This window comes from Lycorma delicatula, chromosome 8 (genome assembly GCF_047948215.1).
Source record: "Lycorma delicatula isolate Av1 chromosome 8, ASM4794821v1, whole genome shotgun sequence".
Taxonomy (NCBI): Eukaryota; Metazoa; Arthropoda; class Insecta; order Hemiptera; family Fulgoridae; genus Lycorma; species Lycorma delicatula.
In genome coordinates, this window is record NC_134462.1 from 142,228,587 (window position 1) to 142,253,286 (window position 24,700).

At 32.1% G+C, this 24,700-nt stretch overlaps 1 protein-coding gene and 1 long non-coding RNA gene across 4 annotated transcripts in view; one reads left to right on the forward strand and one right to left on the reverse strand.

Annotated features, from left to right (window-relative positions):
• The window catches only part of LOC142328582 (uncharacterized), an 84,300-nt gene that overhangs the window by 52,180 nt on the left and 7,420 nt on the right, over nt 1–24,700 (forward strand). The window contains exons 4-5 of one of the 3 annotated variants that reach the window (XR_012757310.1): nt 10,022–10,167; nt 16,964–17,062. Coding sequence is in view for 2 of the 3 variants with exons in the window: in XM_075372353.1 (XP_075228468.1) it covers nt 10,022–10,167; nt 16,964–17,011 (194 nt within the window). In the remaining variant the exon portion in view is untranslated. The remainder of the gene's footprint in view (nt 1–10,021; nt 10,168–16,963; nt 17,063–24,700) is intronic. The other 2 variants (XM_075372353.1, XM_075372352.1) reach the window with 2 other exon arrangements.
• The window catches only part of LOC142328584 (uncharacterized), a 41,723-nt gene continuing 26,486 nt past the window's right edge, over nt 9,464–24,700 (reverse strand). Inside the window, exon 3 of the long non-coding RNA XR_012757311.1 lies at nt 9,464–9,903. This is a non-coding gene — a long non-coding RNA (uncharacterized LOC142328584). The remainder of the gene's footprint in view (nt 9,904–24,700) is intronic.

Below are 24,700 nucleotides of genomic sequence, written 5' to 3' on the forward strand. Positions count from 1 at the left end.
ATGTCTGATGACAAAATACCTCTCCGCTTATTCTGAATCGTCCTTCGTAGACGTTGAAGAGTCACGCAGTATGAGGCTGCAGCGGTGGTCGTGCCACGTTCCTTGAATTCCACCAAGAGAACTCCATTCCGGTCCCAGAACACAGAAACCGTACGCTTTCTGTTGGAGAAGGTTCGCTTGAACTTCTTCGGTTTACCGGGAGAATGAAAATGCATCCTCTGTTTGGATTGTTCTTTTGTTTCTTCTGACATTATTTATTCGTCGATGAATTTCAGCCGCATTACACCCCTCAGCCTGAAGAACTCGAATTACCGCACGCACTTCACACTTGGCGGGAGATGCCGTTGTTGTAGACATGTTTACGTGCTAGCTGCGTGTTCAGAACTAAACGAAGTGACGCGGCGTGATTGAAGGCCATACTAGAGATGCTGCGCAACACATATGCGCACAGGCTCATCCAATTTTTGCGCGGGTTTTTATTTCGCGACCGATCGGACCTTCAAAAAGAAATAACCCTCGTATACGTCAAGGACCCGGTGACCGAACGTGTATTCACATACTTAATATCGATTCAGCGGGCTTCTAAAGGAAATCTACATAAGGCTGCGTGAAAGAAAGGAACAAGAAAACAGAGGAAGAGATAAAGAGGTGTGTGCCTGGAAAGAGAAGATCTGTGGACTGCGGCAATCCCAATCAAAGGAGTAAGCCTATGAGTTATACATTTCCATTCTTCTGACCCTCACAAGACTGGTGTATTTTTACCTAATATTGTAGTAGAAAATACCCATCAACAATTTTACATTAATCAGCTTTAAATATTTTATATAAAAGATGACTGATTTTCCTTCATAAACTAAAAGGGATGTCATCATATCCAGCTGAACCAAAATGTATGCCTGACCATCAATGGAGAATTTAATTTAATTTTTGTAAATAAAATATAATATATCTGAAACGTGTGAATCCACTCCTACAAAAATGGAAATTATTTTTCAAAAATCTTTCCTTGTATAACGATAGCCCACCACCGTGTCTAGTTGTTAACTTGTTGACGCAATCGATTGTTTAACAGCAGATGTTCAAAGTCGAAGGTTCTGAGATTCAAATCCTAGTAAAAGTTAGTTATTTTTATATGGATTTGAATAGTAAAAAGCGGATATCGGTGTGCTTTGGTTGTTGGGATTCAATTAACCAAACATCTCGGGAATGGTCGGCCTACGTCTGTATAATACCACCTCATCCACATCTCACTGGGCCACGGGAGGGTTACTTATTGTTCAGTCCCTAGTTGAACAGATAGTTAAGATTACACGGAAACAAATAATTGTTACGTTTACAATGCAAATGTAACAATATTTTATATTCCTAAAGTTGAATTGTGAAGATGTTTATAATTCAGAGATATTGATTTGTATATGAGTGAAAGAGAATTAAGAGTATCAACCAGGACTTTTGACATCATTGACAGCCAATTCTATATTAGTAACAAAAATATTTTTGAATTAATAGTCGTATTTAAATAAAATCTTGTTTTAATTGTATTCCTTAAATGCGTATTAAAAGTTAATATTTTATTTAATCGTTAGGTAAAACGATTCAATTTTTATCGGTTATTAATGAAATGTTCCTAATGAACAAGTCAGATGTTCAAATTTACTAACCGCATATGTAATCACATATATAACACGATTTACAACATTCATATGTACGAGTGGTAATTAGTGAAACATTTACCATTTTTAATGATTTTAAAATTACATGTCGTGCAAAAATTATAAAAAAATCGGAATAAACTTTGGAAGTCTGGTAAAGCACAATTTCTTTTTATTTGTTGATGTCAACTAGGAAGTGAATACTTTCTTAAGCGAGAAAAATAAAGCAAAACCTACATTTATTTTTTGGTATATTTATAATTATTCCTAAATTTATGGAAATCAAAACCGATTTGAATGATGTTAATTGAAAAAAAGATTTAAATCTTTTTTTCAATTAATTAGAGAAATTATTTTTACGTTGTTAGATATTTCAATCTTTGCATATCCGATCGGTGCTTTTAACAAACTAATGTTAAAAGGTTAACCTAAATCTAGACGACATTTGAAAGGTTCTCCAGAGTAGTTTCACCGGTTTATTCCTAGTAGAAAACCTGACGTAGAAGTATAATTTTTTTATAAATAGTGAAATATTAAATTCACGTCCTTTCACAGCAAGCATAACAGCTTGCTATATAACGGCTATTGAAGTTATTTATTAGCCTTAAAATGAAATCGAGAGTTAATTTTTGATACCCAAAGTTATACCGAATATTAAATTTCTTAAAATTAAATTTTTCGTTTTTTTAAATTACCTTGAAATATTTTAATTACAAATATACTAAATATATTAACTTTAGCCGACGGTTTTCAAATTTCCTCCTCTTAAAAAAAACCACGAAGTAGGGAATCTATTTAGTTCACGGATTAACATAAAATAAGCGCTTAAAATTTTAGAAAACAAATGTAAAAAACTCTTATTTTCTTAACGTATTGAGATGTGTAAATAGAATATCTTTTTGAAATTACAATGCAGTTCCAGCATCAGTGATATTGTCGGTAGCATTAACTTCAATCTTAAAGTTAAGAGAACTTGTTTAGTCTGTAGTTGTATGTTTAACGTACTACTTTTATGAAATTTTGTGTGTTAGTAAATTCTACATTCCCTGAGCTTGATGATGCGGCTTTCGTTCACCGAATGTAAAATTCTCATATTTGATTTGTACACGCGTTCAGTTTCAATAAAGTAATTTATTGAAGTTGAATCTGTGAATCTGTAGTCAATAATCTACAGCTTAATGTGTAAATACAATTAAAACGTTTAATGTAGGTAGTGCATTTTAATTTAAATATTCCTAGTTGTTATTTGTCATTTTTTGTTGTCAGTGCGTTATGTGATCCTGAAGTATTCTCTTAACAAATATAATTTAAAAATAACAAATAAAAAATCGTAAAACGTGTAATTACGCTTTATTTCCTTGCAGTGTAGAGAGACGAGACCTGTTTAATTTAGAACACGTTTTGAGAATTTTTCCGATATAGAATTCTAAATAACCGTACCAAATTTATTAATTCAATTTTGTTTTCTCACGATGTATTATTTAATGGATTTTTGTAATACGTACGTATAACTAATCGTAGATTTAACACATTCCAAAGCAAAATATAACAAATCACTTAACCTGCTCGATCTTAAATATCCAAAATTATAACAAGCGTACTTTTAAAATATCCCAGAACATCCATAACTGCCATGCTTATGTACAACACACCTTATCACCCCGCAGAACATAACCGACTTCAAAAAATAGTCGCCAACTTCAAAAAGTTGTAATTTGGATAATTTGAATAGAACAGCGAAATTATTTTTTAAAGCCGGTTTTAATATTAAGGAAAAGTTTTAACGTTTTTATTTTTTGTTTTTATTTAAAATATAGGTCGGTCGGGTTACAAAATATAATGCTAGAAACCTGCACTTCGGTAAAAGGTTAACTTTGTTTTTACGAATCCGTTAAAAATTAAGCGGAATCATGAAAAATTATAATCCTTACATTTATCGACCAGAAAATTAACAGCATTTTCATAAAAGAAGGATTCCGTGTAACTTTCAAAATTAGAAATAAAGTAAATGAACTGAAACAGCTAATTAACGCAACACGCAATGATGAAAACACAGGAACCCAGAAATATATAAAGTACAGTCGCAGAACTGAACAAACACAGCATAGATCTAATATATCCTTTAACTATACACTTAACTATTCGCTAAATATTTTATTGTAAAGCGGTTTAGTTACCGCTTTAAAATAAACAACATTGACAAGAATGACATTTCAACGCTATCAATGAACTAACTGTACGATTACGTGCGGAAAAATCTTTTGGAAGAATTTCCATGCGTTTTAAAAAATTACATTTTGTCATGTTGAAGAATACAATTGTATAATTAAGAAATAAAAGGATAAGAAATGAAAAATTACGATGCTATTAAAATAACAAGTAAATGCAATAAAATGTTTTCTACTTAAAAAGAGTGTAACTTATACCAGAAAATTATATTTAAATTTGAAATAGTAGTATTATTCCGTGTTACTGAGCTTTGTTAAGAAAATAGTCGGCAAATAGTAAAGGTTTTAAATTTAGTCATAGTTAAGGTTGACCGAATAAAGTAGTCGATTGAAAAACTATCTTACACCTGTCACTGCTTTGTACACGGTTACAATCTAAAATTACTGTTGCGTGAAAGGAAAGTTCAATTTTAGATTTACTATTTATTTTTTTTTAAGTAAAAATTTTTGATTTACAAAATAAAATTCATCTTTCTAAATTAATTATTAAAAAAGAACTTATAATTACTTTTTTGTATTAAATTTTTAAATGAAGTCTTTTTAAAGAATGATTTCCAGAAAATTAACGAATCGATTAAAAAAAAAATTTTTTTTTTTTAATATAATAAGCACACACATACACACACTGAAAATATTATCATGTAGTTTTGAGAGCCTATTTTAAAATTAAATGGGTTTAGTTAATGGCACTTCAACCTGTCTCTGTAGAAGAAGGTCTTACTGTAATCGGTTTAATAGTCGCTAAGTTGTATAGCAGCATCAACTTCGGTTCCTTAATCTTTCATTGTGAACATCTGGCTACAGATACTACCGATAAAATGCATTCCTATTAATGGATAATCACCGCGCCTGTATTTTTAATATCTTAAATAAATAATTTTTTATACGATATGCTAAATTCTAATTTAACCCTTTTCAGGATGTAAATCAATAGCGATGTTTAAACGTAATTACTACAGTTTATAATAGTAAAATTTTATTTCAGCATCTCTGTTTGCTCTATTTTCAAAAACCCATCGACAGGAAGGGTAACGCGCAAGATGAAAGCGTAAAAATAAAAACTTCCGGCGTTATAGTGGCGATAGGAAACGTCAGCTTGCTCCGATTTTCCTCAACAACGACCTTATAACAGTAAGAATATAAAAATGCTGAACTATATAAAGGGTTAATAAAATAAACGAATGAAGAAAGAAAAATATTCCTTTCAAAACTAAATAAGGAGACAACAAAATTAACAAGTCGAACAATTACTGTTAATCGGTAAGGATATTGTTAATAAGGTCAATATTTTAACAGTACTTGATACACTTAGTGAGAACAAGGCGGTGATAACATACACTAAATGACAGAATACTCTTACTTACAACCTAATTTAGAACAGCTTTGGAGGACAAACCGTTTTGCAGTCTTTTTCCAGAAACTTCATTTGATTATTTATAACTTTATTTAACGAAACAACACCCGGTTTTAATTCGACTTGTAAACTAAATATTAATAGAAAAAAATTAATTACTTTCAAAAAAGCGATCTACTTTCTTTTAACGCTGATGAGGTCTGAATAAAAAAGAGTGTTGTGCTTGTTTGATGAGGTTATTAAAATAAATACTTTATAATCGGCTTGAAAATAAATGTTTCTTTCACTTTAACAATCAATTTCACGCCCTACCGGTTGTCATTTCATTTCATTCAGAAATTAGTTGGTGTGTTTTATTTATATACTTTCTATTTTATACTCGATTTCTATGTAGAAACAGGATTTATTTTATCACAATTGATTATTTATTTTAGCAATTAATTTACAATCAAAGTACCGATCGTTTATATAAATGTTTTAATTGAGAAAAATTAAAATATTTATATATATATATAAAAGTTTATAGTTTGTTTAGTACATCGTACCAAGCTAAGCGTATTTAAATGTTATCGATGTAATAAACGTATAAAGAAAAGAAAATATTCAACATCTCAGAAACAAATACACGATCGTGTGAACAACTTCATTATTAGGAAAATTGAAGAATGAAATGATGCATAATTTACAGCAAGACAAATACATCACTGCACAAGAGCATATTCTACAAAGGTGCAGGTAAAATCAAACGATCTTCATTCTCTTCAGCCCAGAGACTGGGCTGACCTTTACTGATTCGACTTGTATTTTATGCGGGACAAAGAGTATAAAGGGACAAATTAACTTTCTTATGATTCTCACCGTTACAGCAGGGTCCTGTAAGCTTATCACCGTGCATTTTTTTGAAAATTACTTTTTAGTTTTTTGTTTAAAAAAAATGTAATTGTTTATCAAAAATCTAGTTGTTAATTAAAACTTGTTAATTAAATTCCACATTATTTATTTATTTTTCAAGACATCAGTCATTTAATTGACGGTTTGATCATTCACTCTATTTACCTCAAGATCTCTTCACTTTGAATTTGACCGATCCGTTTAAATTTTAATATATCTTATAAGAACACATTTCAAACGCTTCTTTTTTACATGACACTTATCCTGCTCTTATTTTAAGTAAATTTCTGTAAACGACTGGTATATTGTATTCCCTATTTTAATATTTAATCCTCCTCTTTTTATCAAATATCCGCATTTCACTTATTTTTTTTTTCAAATTACATTTCTCTCCTACCGATAAATTCATCCCGTTCAGTATCGCGACTCGCTTTCGGTTTCTCTAAAAAAACAAAGGATATCTTCAGAGAATAATAGCATATTTATTTTAGTTCTTAAATCTTTCCTTTGACTTTTTTATTGTTTTCTACGTATAAGGGACAGATTACATCCTTGTCTCACTCCTTTCTTGACTAGAGCTTTCCTTACTTCATTTTATACATTTATAAGTACTTCTTCTGCTAGGTGAGTGTTTACAGCTATAAAGGCCATCTCTCACATCCAAACCACCAAACTCTTGTATACTGTCGACTTTCCTCTTACAAATTCCTTTTCTCCATCGCCTCCATCGCCAGATATGGACGTGATGGGCGACCTCAAGACAGTGGCCTTGAGGTCACCCGTGTTTTCTCCTCTCTCTTGCAATCCATTCCGATATCCTCCTAGGCCATCTGTACTCCTCCATTCTCCAAACATGCCTATACAGTTGTAGTCTTCTTCCCTCCAAAACATCAATCGCTATACTAGTTGCCCTCATTCTTCTTCTAATCTCCTAATTTCTCACGCACTGCATTCTAGAAACTGCACAACTCCTGCGCCGACAACCTTCCCTCAACTCTTTTTCTAATTTCCCAAGCTGCTGACCACGCGACGATAAAATGCTCTCGGTAATACTCTTGTACAACGTATGCTTAATTACTTACCGTATCCCTTCAGACCGTTCTGGATAGCCATCCACCCCCAAAGGTATACGATGATTTATATCTTTTATGTTATTTCCTTCCTATGATAATATAGAACCGAGGTGCTTAAAGTCCTCGCATGCCTTGATGCACCAGCCGCTAGATATTTTATCTTACTAAAATCTATCTTCAAAACCCACTTAATAAAGGTTTCCATCAATTTTCTTATCATATAGCTAATATCCAACTGATATGATGCTATGATGATCTGACCATCTGCAAACAACGAAAGTATAGTGTATAAAGTATAAGATATAGTAATAAGTATAAAAAGTGTGTATATATACACACACGGTAAAGCTTAAACAGAACGGGAGAAAGTCAGAAACCTTGAAAAAGACCCTTATTAACGTTAAAAACTTAAAACATTAAATATTCCACGTTCCAAAGTTCATTTTTATTTGATGTATCTGATATTTTTTCCGAGTAATCCAGTCTGGCTTTTTTCTGATAGAGCTTTTAGTGATAAAAACTTTTTATGAATAATGGAGCGCCGGCCAACACCTTTACCCTCAACCTGGGGGACCACAAGTTTTCTATCAGGATCTTCTTCCCCTAGCCTTTCGCAAACCAACTCCAAACTATAAGGTAGCAGTGTTACTTTTTGCCCGCCAGAGATACTTTATTTCCCTGGTAATCTAGTGAACATTCGCCTATCTACGACCTGAGGAGGTGCCCCGATAGGAGACTAACAACTCCACACGGGACATTAACATTCTTAAATTTAATAAATTAAGAATAGTTTTTCAAAAATACAAGTCGGAAAGAAATAAGTACTTTCTATATAGAAATAAGTACATCAAACTCTCCCTGTGATTTGTAGTTATTATAAATGTTCGTAGTTTTGCAGGTAATAAAAAGTGCCACGAAAGTCCTCACCCTATTTTCAAAGGTTGTAACTTTGTTTGAAAATAACAAAAATCGGTTCTGTTGTTTGATTACATTTATTAAGACGTTTTTATCTTTTATTGTTAATTCGAGAAGATAATATTAGGCAAGTGGCCACCGTCAGAGTTGATGGTCAATCAGGCTCGTTTCACATTTTCCGCCAGCAAGATGGAATTTCAGGAATTTATTAATTCTCTACCGTTATAGGATATTCTCCTTTAGGGCCTCCACGGTTTGAGGCTTGTTCCTGAAAACCTTTAAACTTCAAAAACCCCCAAAGAAACGAAAATTTACTTTTTCACATATCCGCATAGGTGAAAATGCACTTCTTCGGTCATGATAATTTTGAATGCAAAATTCTCATTTTCGCAGACAAAGTTTTAGAGGGCTTGGCTAAACCGCACGCATGCCTGATGGTCTGAAGGCAATAAGCGGTTTGTTGTTTGTACTTAGCACGGTAACATCTGTAAGTCTTGCACTAAAATTCGTTGTAACGACCGTTTGTTGATGCTCAATTGTGTGGCCCGTTGTGTGGTTGATGCTTGGGTGTCATTTTGGACATCTGCAGCCATAGCTGTGCGGACGCTATGGGGCCAGCCCCTCTTCTCCTACCGACTTGTCAGTTCGTTGAGCCAGTTTCCTCATGGCGAGCGGCTAGACGTCGCAGTGTTTGGCCAGTTGATGCCGCACACCCAGGAAATCGATGACACTGACACAATTATTTAGTGGCGATCCATGGCCCATCCACGTGTATTTTGAATTTTTTTAAATAAATTGATTATTACATAAATAACAACTATTTGCCAACACGACAACATCTTACAACAAGGTGACAATTTCTGTGCCACCCGTTATAAAAAAATGAAACAATTTAGTCGAATGATGTTCCAAAATAAGAGTTTCAGAAATGTTTTTAACGGCTGGAAAAAGTAATATAGTTATCCGATAATAGTTTCCTTTTTGTTTTGTGAAGTAATTATTAGGGCGTTTTTGTTAGTTTCTTTAATTTCATAATTAGAAACTTGAACAGGCTGTATATGTATTTCAATGAAGAAAATGAGAAGCATGTCCAAGATTGTAACCGTCAAATTAAAGAAACTAAAAAAATCTCCTAATTACTTCATAAAACAAAAAGGAAAATATCGGATAACTGTGTACATTTAGTTTCACTAATTTTTTTAGTTTGACTATTGTAACTCGGCAAATTCGCTCAGAGTTTTTCCACTTGTTAAAAATATTTCTGAAATTCTTATTTTGGCATATAATTAAGCTGCGAGTATGTTATCCCATTTTTTGATAAGTTTATTTTAGCTTTTAAGGCGTGAACTTTTATTATAATTACAAATCACAGCAAGTCATATCTGGAGAGTTTGCTTAGCAAGCTTGGAAAATCAACAAGTGTTGCAAACAAGTTCTCGACTACTTGTAAGGAACAAAGGAGTACACTGTTATAATGGGATTTTCTCAGGTTCTAGTTTTAAGTTGTGAACAGTACGATGAAGATTATGAAGAATTTGATAGTAATAATTAACATTCAGGACTATATTTGGCTATTTTATAAAATCTTTTCTGCGAATGTTTTCTTAACTTGCATATTTTTTTGAGCTTGGGTATCTCAAACGGCTTTGGTTGTTCAGGACACTCTTTCATTATAAATGTAAAAGTTAAATAATGAAAGTCATTAACGTGAAAGATAAAGACATTTTCTGCAAAACTTTTTATTGGCTTTTTACTTCTCGTATTTAAACAATTTTGACTGCATTTTGAATCTGAAATTAAAAAAGGGAAAATTATTTTAAAATTTTAGATATTAACAAATTTAAAAAATAATATATTTGCATATTCATGCGTAATAAACATTAATCTTTCGTAAATTTTATTTTATAGGGTTTGATAAAATGATAGTACATGCTCGACCATTGAGCAAATTATGTGAATACGACGGGAAAAAATTACCACCTGACTACAAACCTGACTGTTACCATGATGTAGACGAAACAGAATATGCATGTAAAGAAAAATACCGCATCATGGTAAGATATTTATGTTATTTTATGACATTTAATTTCCTGTAAATTATATGTACTTTTTTATGTGAATATATTTTTTATATTATAATAATTATATCGCTTTAAATTACTAACAATAATTAAAATGAATAATATAATTAAATATATGTAACGTTATTTCTAATGGCATGTATAAAATTAACAGACAATAACAATAGAAAGAACACCGACGTTCATAGAAAGTATGCATATGCACTAAATCAATTTTATAGCAAACTCATGAATTCGCAGAGGATTTGGAAAAAGAAAAGACTGTTCCTCATGAAAAAAATACTTATGAAATTTAGATTCTGATTGCCATTTCACTGATAAGTTAATGAATTTTTTTAACCTATGGTACCAGTAACTTGAAACTGTACATTCTTGTAAAATTTAATTTAAAAATTGCATTAAAATTGTTTAAGTTTATAAATTTAGTCTTAGTATTGAGAATTGTATGAGACTTGAGTAGCATCCACTTCCTTTAAAAAAGTATGTTGATGATCCAAAAAGACAGTACTACATCCAAAATCATCTGTATTCTATAATATCCCGTATGTTTACAAAAATTACTATTCAAATCTTTTCTTGTTGAATCCAAATTAAAATTATATTACATATCATGATATTCCACTTCATTTAATTACATAAAAATTATGTTTTATCGCTAAAAATATCTCTAGAATGTTTCTTTCATATTAATGTATAAAACTAAGAATAGGCGTAATATTATAGATAACAAATATCCAAAATAAATTTTTACCAAAAAACCACTGATCATATAAGACATAAGGAAAACGGTTAAGTAAGTTACAGATATTAACTGTCGATAGTTAAAATAATTTTATATCCTTATAAATTAAGTTTGATATATTTAGAAAAATAATGCTTTCAATAGTATCTTTCCTTTTTTTTTATATCATACTATATCTAATTAGCCAAAAAACTGGGATACTTGCAAGCGTAAAAAATGTTTTTTGGGCGAGATAAAATCTACACTAATAAATTCTCTTAAATTTAATCTTTTTTTTTTGCCACCAGTCAATTGACTGGTTTGATGCAGCTCTCCAAGATTCCCTGTCTAGTGCCAGTCGTTTCATTTAAGTACACTCCCTACATCCTACATCCCTAACAATTTGTTTTACATATTCCAAATGTTGCCTGACTGCACAATTCTTCCATCTACCTGTCCCTCCAATATCAAAGCAACTATTCCAGGATGCCTTAAGATATGGCCTATAAGTCTCTCTTCTTTTAACTATATTTTTCCAAATGCTTCTTTCTTCAATGTGTCGCAACAACTCTTCATTTGTCACTTTATCCACCCATCTGATTTTTAACATTCTCCTATATCACTACATTTCAAAAGCTTCTAATCTTTTCTTCTAAGGTACTCTGATCATTCAAGTTTCACTTCCATAAAAAGCTTCACTCCAAACATCTGGGTTTGTTTTTTTTCTCTTTTTTTGATTTTTTGTTTTTAAAATATGCTTTCCTGAAATAACATTAGGAAATATGCTTTCCTGATGTTTAAATTAATTTTTGATGTAAGCAAATTATATTTCTGATTGAATGCTCATTTTTCTTGAGCTATTCAGCATTTTATATGCTCCAGCTTCATCCATCTTTAGTAATTCTACTTCTCAAATAATAAAATTCTTCTACCTCAATAAAATTTTCTCCTCCTACTTTTATATTCAGTGGTCCATCTACTTTATTTCTACTATATTTAATTACTTTCATTTTGTTCTTGTTTATTTTCATGAGGTAGTCCTTGCATAGGACTACCTCATGAAAACTCATTCATTGTTTCTTCTAAATCTCTTTTACTCTCAGCTAGAATTACTACATCATCAGCAAATCATAGATCTTTATCTTTTCACCTTGTATTGTTACTCCAAATCTAAACTGTTCTTTAACAAAATTAACTGCTAGTTCTATGTAAAAATTAAAAAGTAATGGGAATACTGACTCCCTTTGGGAGTTTTTGACTTCCTTTTTTATTACTGATCTCTTATGCTCTTCAATTATAATGTTGCAGTTTGGTTCCTGAAAGTGTTAGCAAATGTTCTTCTATACTTTAACCCTAAATTTTTTAAAATGCTGAACATTTTATTCCAGTCTAGTCTACGTTATGAAATGCCTTTTCTAAGTCTATAAATGCCATGTATGTTGGTTTGTTTTTTTTTAATCTTCCTTCTACTGTTAATCTTAGTGGTATAATTGCTTCCCTTGTCAACATACTTCTCCTGAAACCAACTTCTACACTTTTTCCATTCTCCTCTCAATTCTTCTGGACAGGATTCTAGTTAAAATTGTTTATACATGAGTAATTAGGCTAATTTTTCTGTATTCTTCACATTTATCTGCTCCTGCTTTCTTTGCTATTATGACAATAACACTCTTTTTGAAGTCTGATGGAACTTACCCTTTTTTGTAAATATTACACACCAGTTTGTATAATCTATCTATCACTTCCTCACCTGCACTGCATAGTAATTCTCCAGGTATCCCCTCTATCCCAGGACCCTTTCTCCCATTCAGATCCTTTAACGCTCTATTAAATTCAGATCTCAGTATTGTATCTCCCTTTTCATCCTCTTCAACTTCCTCTTCTTCCTCTATAACATCAGTTTCTAATTCATTTCCTCTGTATAACTCTTCAATATATTCCACCCACCTATCAACCATTTCTTTTATATTATTATAAATTGGTGTACCATTTTTACGTAACATGTTATTTGATTTTTAAATTATATACCAAAAAATTCTCCTTAACTTTCCTGTATGCCCCATCTATTTTACCAATGATCATCATTTCTCCATCTTTGTTGCATAAAAATGCAGAGAACTACATATCTTGAAAAAAACAACTCTATTTTACATTGCTTTCAGCTGCACAGTACTCAGAAGATCAGGTGATGTTGATATGGCCGTTTAAGTCTTCCTAACCTATGCCCTTAACAGCTGCTGAAAGAGCTGCTGCCTTCTTTCAGGAATATTTCCTTAGTCTGACTCTCAACAGCTAACACTCTCCAACACAGTTGCTTCTTTGGTCCAGCTACTCTGTATCATGAGCACTCAAGCTCCCCCACCATCGACAAGGTTTCATGATTCATAGAGGGGGGAAATTTAATCAATAAATATAAAGCGCTACTTCTTTGTGAACATCAGATGGTTTTTCCTGAAAAACAATGAAAAATACTTGAATAGGAACTCATATTCCTGTGTATATGTAAATATATATGTGCGTTTACAGTATGCATATATTATACACAAACTTATTATTAGAACATCTGATTGTAGAATTAAAAATTTTTCATTAGTTATTAATTTCTGTATTTGATGCACATTATATTAGTGACAATTGATGTTATTATAAAACATATTTTTAATTTAAAATTAGAATATAAAGATATTATAAACAATGAGAAAGCAGTTATATAATTTTAAAATTAGTGACATTTCATTATGAAAATGACAAATGAACTGAAATAACTAAGATAAACAGTAAATTAAATTGATAAATTATAATCTCATCAAAATAAAATAATATTTACAATATCTATAATTAATGAGAATATTTTTAATCTACTTTAAAAGCCATTGATAGTAAAGAATTAATAAACAGTACTTACGTAGAAGGAGTAAATAAAGCTTTAAAATTAACTGCCAAAATTGATGATTAAAATCATTTTAGAACAGTCGTGCTTAAAATTTATAAGCGACTATCCTAGATGTTTTTAAATGCATATTTTATGTTTAATACATACACTTTAACTGATTTTTTTTTTTAACTTTTGCTAGTTTTATATTTGTGTATGTGTGTGTGTGTGTGTACGCACACACACACACACACACACACACACACACACACACACACACACACACACACACAATAACAAAATTTTCTCAAAAGATAAAATTAATTATAGCAGAACAATAAAAATTATATACATACCCTTAATGAACATCTAGGATACAGTTCAATGCAAAGCTTAATAAATTATTCACAGCAAACAATTATATCCTGCCTTTATTTAATAAACAATCAAGATATAATATGTAACAGTTCAAATACAAATTACATAACTTGGTATTAGATGTGGTTAAAATGAGCAAGAACAAAAATGAAATAATAATTTAGATATAATAAATTTTGTTAGAGGCAAGTTATATTTAATGCAGTTTAATAACTGGTTATGAACTAACAATGTAAATAGAATTATTGAATTATCTTCAAAGAAATTGTCTAAAGAAAAAAGGTTTCTTTAACACTGAAAATCAATCCAAAATTTCAATAGACAATAGATTTTACAAAAACATGATTTACAAATTCCTCTGTCCACTTACATTAATAACATTATGATTAAATACTCTGATTACAGCAGTTTTTATTTTGTAAAAGAGATTCAAGTAGTAAATTCATGAATTTAAACAGGAAAATAAATAAAATTCTTCTAATGAAGGAATCAAATAGCACTTCCTTTCAATCCAATGATCCATAACATCTGAAAAATCTCAATATTTAGCATCCTAAAAACAGAAGGATGTGAAATAAATCAAGATGTCTATAGCAAGCAAGCCTTGTTACTATCGATTGTAAAAATTAAACATGATGAACGGTTTAGTTTTTCTTTAAATGAGAACTGTATGAAGTGGGTGTTTAGAGCAGTAAATGTTTCTTAATAATTACGGCAAAAAGATTGTTCAGTTATTATAATATTTTAAAATAAGAATCAAGTGATTTAACACTTATCTTTAAAACTAATTACAAACAAGTTATTTTATTTTTAATTTGTTATTTAATAAACAGATCCTACATCGGTCAGTGTAAGATAGATTCATTTTTATTGTGTACTTTAGTAAACATACTTTTAGATACTTATCTGTTTTCTTTATTCTTTCCGTACTATGAAGTGCCATTATTATTATTTTTTTAAATTATATGTTCAAAATGTATCGATAAAAAATGCGTTTCATATCTACCAAAAAGAATCTTTAGTAAAAACTGATTAGCAGTATAAAAAGTTTATATTATAACATTAAACTAAGGTAAGGACTCGATAAAATCAACAGAGTAATCGTTAATTACATTATGTATTTTATATAGTTCAGTCTAAGTTTGTCGATTAGATATTTAAATTGTCAATAAAATGTAATGATTAATGAAACGGAAAAAACATTAAGAAAAATATGTACAGCACTAATATTATTAAATGCTTGGATATCATCATTATTTAACTAAAGTAATTTAATGTTAATTTAATTTTAATGTTAATAACAGGTAATTCAAAAGGGACTTAAAGCGTATAAGAATTTAGTTAAATAACTTACATATTTGTTTGTCACATTTCATAGCAAAAACTACATGTTTTGACTCGCATAGTTCATTAGTATTGAATTCAGCCACCAGTGCTGTCATCATGTTGTTAAAAATGGATAAATTTACTTACAAAATCTCCAGGATGTTCATGTGTCCCTGAAGCTGCTGTGAAACAATTTGGATAAAGCTTAGCACAAAGTCTGAAGAAATCAACTCCACGTGAACAACTGTTTGACGCTTATTATGTAAACGATTGCACTTGAAGCCATACAAACCAACCGCGGTTCAAAAAATTACAGATGATGACAAAGTTGCTCGGCTGCAATTAAGTGTGGAGATGTTGAATAGAACTGCAGACGATACATTTTTACATACGTAAATTTTAGTGATGACTCAACATTTCATATCAGTGGCAAGGTGATGAATATGGGTTAGTGAAAACCCTCATGAAACTGCAACACATTCATGATAGCTCTAATGCAATGTTTTTTGTGCCCTAAGCAAACAAAGACAGTACAGCACGATATTTTTCCAGGAGGCAACCGCAAATGGTATTGTTTACCTGGACGTGTTTCAAAATTATCTAATTCTTCAGTTACACAATAATGACCAAGATGGATGCCATTACTATCAGCAAGACGAGGCACCATCTCACTACTGCCTAAAAGTCCAAGATTTTCTTGATATCTGATTCCCAGTTCGGTGGATTAGTTGCAAAGGTCCACTTGCATGGCCACCTTTTGTGGGGTCTCATTAAAGGTCAGGTTTATATATCGCCTTTGCCTGCTGATCTTGTTGAGCTAAAAGTTTGAATTAACGCCGGAGCTGGAGAGGTACACTTGACTTGCTGGCTACAGTCTGGAATGAAATCAACTTCAGGTGAGATGTATGTCGCATTACAAATGAAATCTATATCAAACCAAAGTGAATGTTGGGCAACAAACTTGATGTGTCTTTCTATGAAATGAAACCTCAATTCGATCTGTAAGTTAACTCAATAAATTTTTATATGCTCTTAAAGTTGTGAAGTTCTTTTTGAATTGCTCGATAGATAATGTATTTATTAATAGTAGATTATTGCACAAATTGTATATACATATTAAAATCATATAAGAAAATATAATTCTCTCATACATTTTACTATAATCCTACTAAATCCAATAGGGATTATTTTAACATATGTTGTATCATTTATATAACAGCATGATTATTTACTTAATATATGATCATTGCATACTAATTACAGCAAAGATACCAACATGTAAGTATACATACAATAAATTTAACATTTAATCTGTTCATAATATGATTATATATAAGTTGATTTTTGAACTAACAACTGGCTACCGTAATAACTGACTGAATTATATAATAGTTGTCTAAACAACAGATTTGTGAAATGTATTTTTTAATTTAATAATCATTTAATTATGTTTTAATGATAATTTTTTTCAGAAACGTATGAAGAAAGGTGATGATGATTCAGAGGATGAGAAGAAATAACTGGATTAGTAGATGTAAAATATATATATATATATATATATATATGAATAGGTACAATTTTCATCAATGTCATGTTAAAATGACGTGCCTGCTGATTATTTTACTGATTTTATAGCATGATAATCTTTTCTTACTTTTTAATAATTTTTTCCATATAGCAGTCTTCTTTCAAACTGTGCTGTCTTGACAAATCTGTTTATACTGATCATCTCTTTGTTTTGTTTTTTGTCATTTATATTTTTTTGTCTGTTTCTATCTTCTTGAAATCTTATTATTTTTTTATTTATTTTAGCACCTGTTATGTTCTGTATAAAAATTGAAAGTTCAGATTTTGCCATAATCGTGCAACAGTACAATTATCTTAAAAATTGAGTAATTTAACTTTTTACAACTGATCATTATTGTGAAATGTATAATTTAACTTAAATAAAAATGTAAACTAAACCAAACCATTTCTACTTGCACTATTCTTGACTTATTTCTTATAAAATATGTATCTACGTAGTCAGCTTAAAAGTTGATTTGATTTCTGCATGAAATGAAAAATTGCTAAACAAATCCTAGAGGCAGAAGTAAAGAGGCATGCAAACATTAATTATGGTATAAATGGTCAGTTCCTTTCCTATCCTATCATTTCCTTTTCTGCCAGTGTACTTTTATATATAATGGTCAGTTTCTGTACTTTCTTTCCTTTTCCTGTTTATCATCCAGTAATACTTCAAATAATACTTCAGAAGATGAATGAGGATGATATGTATGAGTGTAAATGAGGTGTACTCTTGTACAATCTCAGTTTGACCATTCCTGAGATGTGTGGTTAATTGAAACCCAACCACCAAAGAACACCGGTATCCACGATCTAGTATTCAAATCCATGTAAAAATAACTGACTTTACTAAGACTTCAACTCTGGAACTCTTGACTTCCAAATCAACTGATTTGGGAAGACGCGTTCATCACTAGACCAATCCGGTGGGTTCAATTCCTGAACTACTCTGTTATTTTCTTTTCTGTCAGTGTACTTTGATGTATACACTAACAACTAATAACCAATATAACTTCGGTTAAATCACCAATCTGTTCAGGCTGTCAATGATTCATTAATTCAAACAAAACAATATTAGTTCTTTAAAATAGATTTTTTATTAAAATCATTAGCAAAGTAGATATAAAGTAGAGTAGTAAAACTACAGGGCAGTGTTTCTCAACCTTTCAGTATCTGCGCCAAAATTTTTCATTCATAATTTTCATCGCGCCCCCTCTCATACAATAATAATGTATTTTGAGATATTTTGATGCTAAAGCTAACTACGACCTTAATTACAGCCACATGTAAAAAGCTTCACATCGTTGGTGAATAGCTTATTTTGCAAGCTGCAATTGAAATGGTAGAAATTATGTTTGGAGATAATTTTGTCAAACAACTGCGGTCTGTACCTCTATCAAATGATACTGTTGCCTGTCGAATTGGTAATATAGCTGAAGATGTACAGCTCAGCTTTTCGGGAAGTTGCGTGACAAATTGTTTTCAATTCAGCTTGATGAGGCAACAGATAGCAGCAATAAAGATTCTCATTACATTTCCTATGGTCGGTTTTGTGATGGTACGTCGTCAGCAGTAGAAGATATACTTTTCTGCAAGCCAACAGAACTCAGCGCAACAGCACTAGCATTATTTGTTATCTAAAATGATTTTATAAAAGAGGCAAATATAGAGTGGAAAAATTGCATCGGAATATGCATCGATGGTGCCGTTCAATGTTTGGAAGATTTCAAAGTATACACTTGTAAAACAAAAATCTCCAGGGTGTCTAGACACAATGCATGATACACAGAGTAGCTCTGGCTTCCAAAGAAATGAGTACTGGTCTGAAAATTGTGATAACGGCAGTTGTAACTGTAGTGAATTATATAAAAATGAGACCCCTAAAATCAAGAATATTTTCTGCACTTTGTGAAGACATGGGTTTGCAAAGCAAGATGGTTATCACATGGGAAACCTTTGCAATGTGTTAATGAATTAAGAGATAATATTACCATCTTTCTAGAAGAGGAAAACCAACTGGAAGCCGAGAAGTTTCGAGGTGGTTTATTTGTGATGGAATTGAGCACTTGGTCGACATATTCAAGAAATTAAATATCTTGAATCTTCAAGTTCAAGGAGCAAATACACATATGTTGGATACGAGTGATAAAGTTAATGCTTTTTGTAGAAAATTGGAATTGTGGAGCAGAAATTTAAAGCAAGAAATCTAGAAATATTTGCAAATATGGATGAATGTTTTAAGACTTACAAGGCTGAAAGAACAATATGTGAAAGTTGTTTTTGTAACGATTGAAAATTATTTAGCCATGCTGGCAAAGAATTTAAAAAATATTTTCTTGCTGACAATAACTTGGTAGCAAGTTACGAGTGTGTGTGAGATCCATTTCAAAATACTCCCAAAGGGCTCTCAACTGTTGAAGGAGAAATCTTCAAAGACTTCACAGCAAGTGGCGAAATCAAAAGACAATATAGCAATAAAACACTGTTTGAAATTTGGCCAGGGGTGGATGATGAGTTTTCTGCACTGAAAACAAAAGCATTTCAAATACTATTACCATTTTCAACATCCTACCTTTGCAAAACCAGATTTTCTGCAATGGCTGTTTTGAAGACAAAATATAGATCTGAGCTAAATATAGAAAAAGAACTCACTGAGTTCTTTTTCTATATTTAGCTATCTATTTAGCTATCTATATTTAGCTATCTAGTCTTAGTCTGTCTTAAACCTTCCTTCGAAAAACTTTGCTCTGCAAGCCAGGCCCAAGGGAGTCACTAATAATTACTAAACTTGTTTTTAATTTAGTATTGATAAGTTAATTACATCGTGCAGTATTGATACAGTCCTCTTTATATGTGTATTATATCATTGTAAATGTGTATTTTATTATTTATTATGTCACAATGTATTTTTTTTGCTTTCCTTTTAGAAAATTAATAAATTTTTTTATAATATTTTCTTTTCGATGTGCTCAAGCCCCCCATTTAGTGTTATTACAGGCCCCTAGGGGGGGCACACTCGCCAAGTTTGAGAAACAATGCCGTAGGGTCATAAATAACAAATGACTTATGATATTGCCCTTCAATGGCACACCAATTACTGCTTAATGTAGTTAAGGTCACCTTTATAAAGAAACTTTAAATGTCATTCAATGCAGTTGCAAAAATTGATTTATAATTATTTTATTCTTAAAATAGCCGCTTGTATTCAATTAATTCCATTTGTAGTTAATATAAATATATTCAAAGTTATAAATATCTGTTTTTAATTAATTCATCACCATACTGTTATTTTTTCTGACCTGAAATGTGTAGCATACAGATTATATCAGTGTTATAGTATTTCCATGAAAGTTTATTGTAATATTTGCTCTCCTAATATTTTGTATATAAATATTTGGCTTTTGTTTTAGTTTAAAATTAACAGAGTTTTCTCAAATATGAATAATCAAACTTATAAGGATCAGCTCATAAATTCCAAAATGTCAATTTAGGAATCATGGGATTATGTTACTTAATGTCATCTTCTAGCCCAGGATGCAATTGCTTTATTTTCAGGGTTGAATGAGGTCACTGAACCCCAAGTAATCTACCGATTCTGACAATGCAACTTTTTGAGAGGGGGATGTTGCTCAAAAGTTAAACAAGTAGATTGGTGTCTATTGGATGGTATTTCCCTTACTTCTTGTAAAACTTAATGATTAAGCTTGTTAGAAAAACAATTTTTACAAAATATTATTATTCTTTTTTTTTGAGTTTTAGGGGCATCGACTACTATGGTCATTAGCCCCTTCCACAACAAAAAAGAAAAAGAAAAAAAGATTCTATATCCTCCCAGTATGAAAACACAAAAAAATATCTTTTCCTTCCGCGAAAAACAAAGCTCAGGTGACATAGTAAACCACTAGTCTTGTCAAAAAAAAAGAACATCTAAAAAAAGACTTATCAATGGTTAATGAAAATCCCAAAAACACAACATAACAAGGGACATAAGAAATATCTTGTCACTTTAAGATATTTCTATCCATTTCTGACGAAATTTAGTCAAAAACTCTCAAAACAAAACTTGTCACTGATGTAAATTGATATACACATGAATAAAATCTATAAAACAGAAACATGACAAGAGTGTAAAGGGCCTTTGCCATTTAACATCACATGAAAAATACATATATAATCACAAATATCTACATTAATTAAAAATTAAAATGTTTATTTCTAAAAAATCTCAATTAAGATATTTTATCTTACTCTTAACATTTTATCGCCTAGGTTTTCCTTTACCCATCCTTTTTTCTTGCTCTTCTCCATTTTCCTAAAGGCCTCAATGTCAAACTCTGCTGTCTGATACATCTGACATCGATCCCTCAGTTCCTCCAGTGGAAAATGCAGAGGATCTCCTGCTGCTAGTATCGGATGACACCAGCTCAGTTGGCGCAGACAGAAGCACATCACAGTCAAGACTGGATGTGCTTACTGCAAGAACACATAGGTCGATCGAATGTCTCGCCCTCTCAGCTAAATGCCTCTGCAATTTCACAGGCTCCATTTTAGCTTTCCCCAAATCTTCCTTTTTTAAAATAGGTATGTCAATTTTCACGAGTCCCCGGAGTTGGAATTTGTTCAATCTGAACTTTGGTTTCATATTCCTTCGTTTGTTTTGGACTTTGCATCGCCTTTGAGTAAGTTGTAGGCTCATTTTACGGATAAGTCAGACACTGCTGCTTTTGTTTTAAATGACTTTGGGCTGCTGTCCTTAAATGTTCGATTCCTTAACGTCTGATTAACGATTCTTTCTACCAATATTATTATAACTGTCGCCAGTTCAGCTACCACGTTCTTAGGTTTGACGGTAACTCCAGGAGCAGCAGCAACCTGAGCATAAGTCGTGGTCTTTAGCGTTCTGCTACGCACGATTTTCCTAGCTTCGAAGTAACTGACCTTTTGAATGGTCTTCACTTCCTGAATAGCAATTTCTTCCTTATGTTTTGGGCTATGTTGTCCATTACAGTTTACACAAACTGGTTGGTCCTAGCACAGATCATCCGGGTGGAAGGGGTTGCCACACATGCAAATCTGTTTCTTCATACATCTCATAGCAGTGTGTCCGAATTTTTGACATCCGAAACACCGCAATGGTGTTGGGATGAACAGACGCACATCAAGCCTATGAAATCCTGCCTTTATTTTCTCTGGAAATTTAGATCTGTTAAGGGTTAACATGTGTGACGTGGAAGGTAAACTTCGTTTCGTCGAGTGCAACACGCAATGACTCCTTGTCCGTAAAGTTCCTCAACAATTTCATCCTCCATGCAGTTAAGCAAATCCCTGCACACAACTCCTTTAGAGGTATTTAGAGTACCGTGTGGTACAACCTCAACGTCAATAAGTCCAATCTTGTTTGCTTTCAATAACTGAGAAGACTGTACGTCGGTAACGGTTTCTACAAATAATCCCATCGCAGTTTTTCTTGTACTCTTTAACCGGTCTTACTGCTGCTTCAGTGATATCACGAGCTACCACAAAGGGACTGATTTTAGAAAAGACACCATCCTTTTTCCTTATTATTAAATACTCAGGAGTTGGTCCTCTGCTCTTAGGTCAAAACACGGTTCGATCCTTTCTTTCCAGAACTATTAACTCCTCCTTATCATCTCAACGCTACTCTTCGCTAACGAAGAAAGCAAATCTCCAGAACGAGGGTTTTTACGTGCACCCTCTGTCATGGAAGTTGTGGAAGCTGTTTCCACAATTCTATAAGTCGTTAGTCAATATGTCAGGCGGAGAGACAGTTGAGAGCGCCTCAGATCAGTGATCCTGCCTAGGTTTGCCCAGTCAGCTGCCTCCCACAAATTAAACCCAGGCTGGGGAGCCAGGTACTGTCCGACTCGCGATACCGACATTCCAGGGCTCGCACGTAGCAGTAAGGGCTCCGACACCCCCACCCATGGGCAATCCCTGCCAAAGGCCAAAGTGACCGACTCATACTGGACGGCACAAGACTTCAGCAGAGCAAGCTCACAGAAGCCCACCCTTAACCCGGCACAACTGAGAAGAGAGATTGGCACTCCCCATTCACACTGTGCCCAACATCGGTAAACAGAACCACGGTCATGTCTCCCACCCCCGCTGCAAACACCAAAACCAAGAAGCACAACCGCAACTAGCTCTGATAGCTCGAGACTGCCAATCCCGTACTACAAAAGGAGTTCCTGAGCAAGACCATTTCCCTGTTAGCCAACCTAAGTAGAAGTGCCAAAGTACCATGTCATTGCCTGCCCCAAATGTCTGGGGCATTTATCTGGGGCATTATTATTATTATTATTTATATAATATTTCATAAAACAAATTTTTAGTTACGATAGATAAATATAGCTATAATTAAAAAAAACCTTCAATTATAATCACAAATGCTCTGTTTTTAGCCCATTTTATGGTCATCATATTTATTAACATTATTCAATTAATGTTTAATGAGAATAGCCTGTCCTAATGAGAATAGCCAGGATAAGCAGAATAGCTTATCCTGAAATTTTTAAATGTAGATTAAAAATTTTTAAAGTTGAAAAAAAAATTATATTTCTGTTTTTTTCTGTTATTTATTGCCACTGGTGTCACTTTTATATAATTTGGTATTATGTGCATACTAAATGGCTCAGGTATATTTTTATTTGGGTGGGATGCAGTTGTATTTCTGTTGGGTGTTATAAATATTAGTTGTGTAAGAAATTTATAAATTTTCTCCCACAAAATGTGGCAGTAGGTGGCACTTTACCTGCACGGCATGAAAGCAAGAGTGGTTTTTAGAATTATTAAATAAACATTAAGTGAACAGCGAATCTGTTAAGTGAAAAGAGAATGCTCTTATAAATGAAACTTATAAATGAAAAGAGAGCTCTAATAAATGATATAAAGAAAAAGTATTAAAGCAGAATTTTGTTTAAGAGACCATAATAAATACTAATTTAAAACATGTTAACAGTAATTATAATACATATAAAGACATAACAAATATATCTTTATTATAAAAGATTATTGTACATTCAATTCCTCATTACAGGAGAGAAATCCTCACAAAAAGAATTAGCCATCCATTAGAAGATTGAATATAGTAAAAGTCATCATGCCTTATGTAAAAATTATTCATGCTTAGTTTCTTAGTACTTTCTTCTGTTTACTTTTTTATTTTTTTTTCATCTTTTATTACTACTTAGGTTCAATTTAGTCAGTTCATTATCCAGTCTCTTTGAAGGGACTGTTCGGGTCTTGCAGTCCTCCTATTACTTTTTCATATGTTACAATCTTCATTCCGTTTCTAGTATTGAAAATGTTCCTGTTGTGAATCTTTTTTCTTGTGAAGCGAGTGTTTTTGTCCTTGATTTTTTCATTTAACTTTGTCTTGTCTAAGGTGTCTTCTGGTGTAAGGGCAATTTCCTTCAGATCCTCTTTGATTTCTCTGCTCCATCTGCATCCTGTCTTGGTGTTTTTCACGTCAAGATTGTACTGTACTAGGTGTGTTTCATAATTTTTGAATCTTCCATCCTCATGATGTGTTCAAAGAAGCTTGTCTCCTCTTACCAGTATCAGTGATGAGTTCTAACTCTCTGTACACAACTTTTTTGGACATTATCCACCAGTGACTGTTT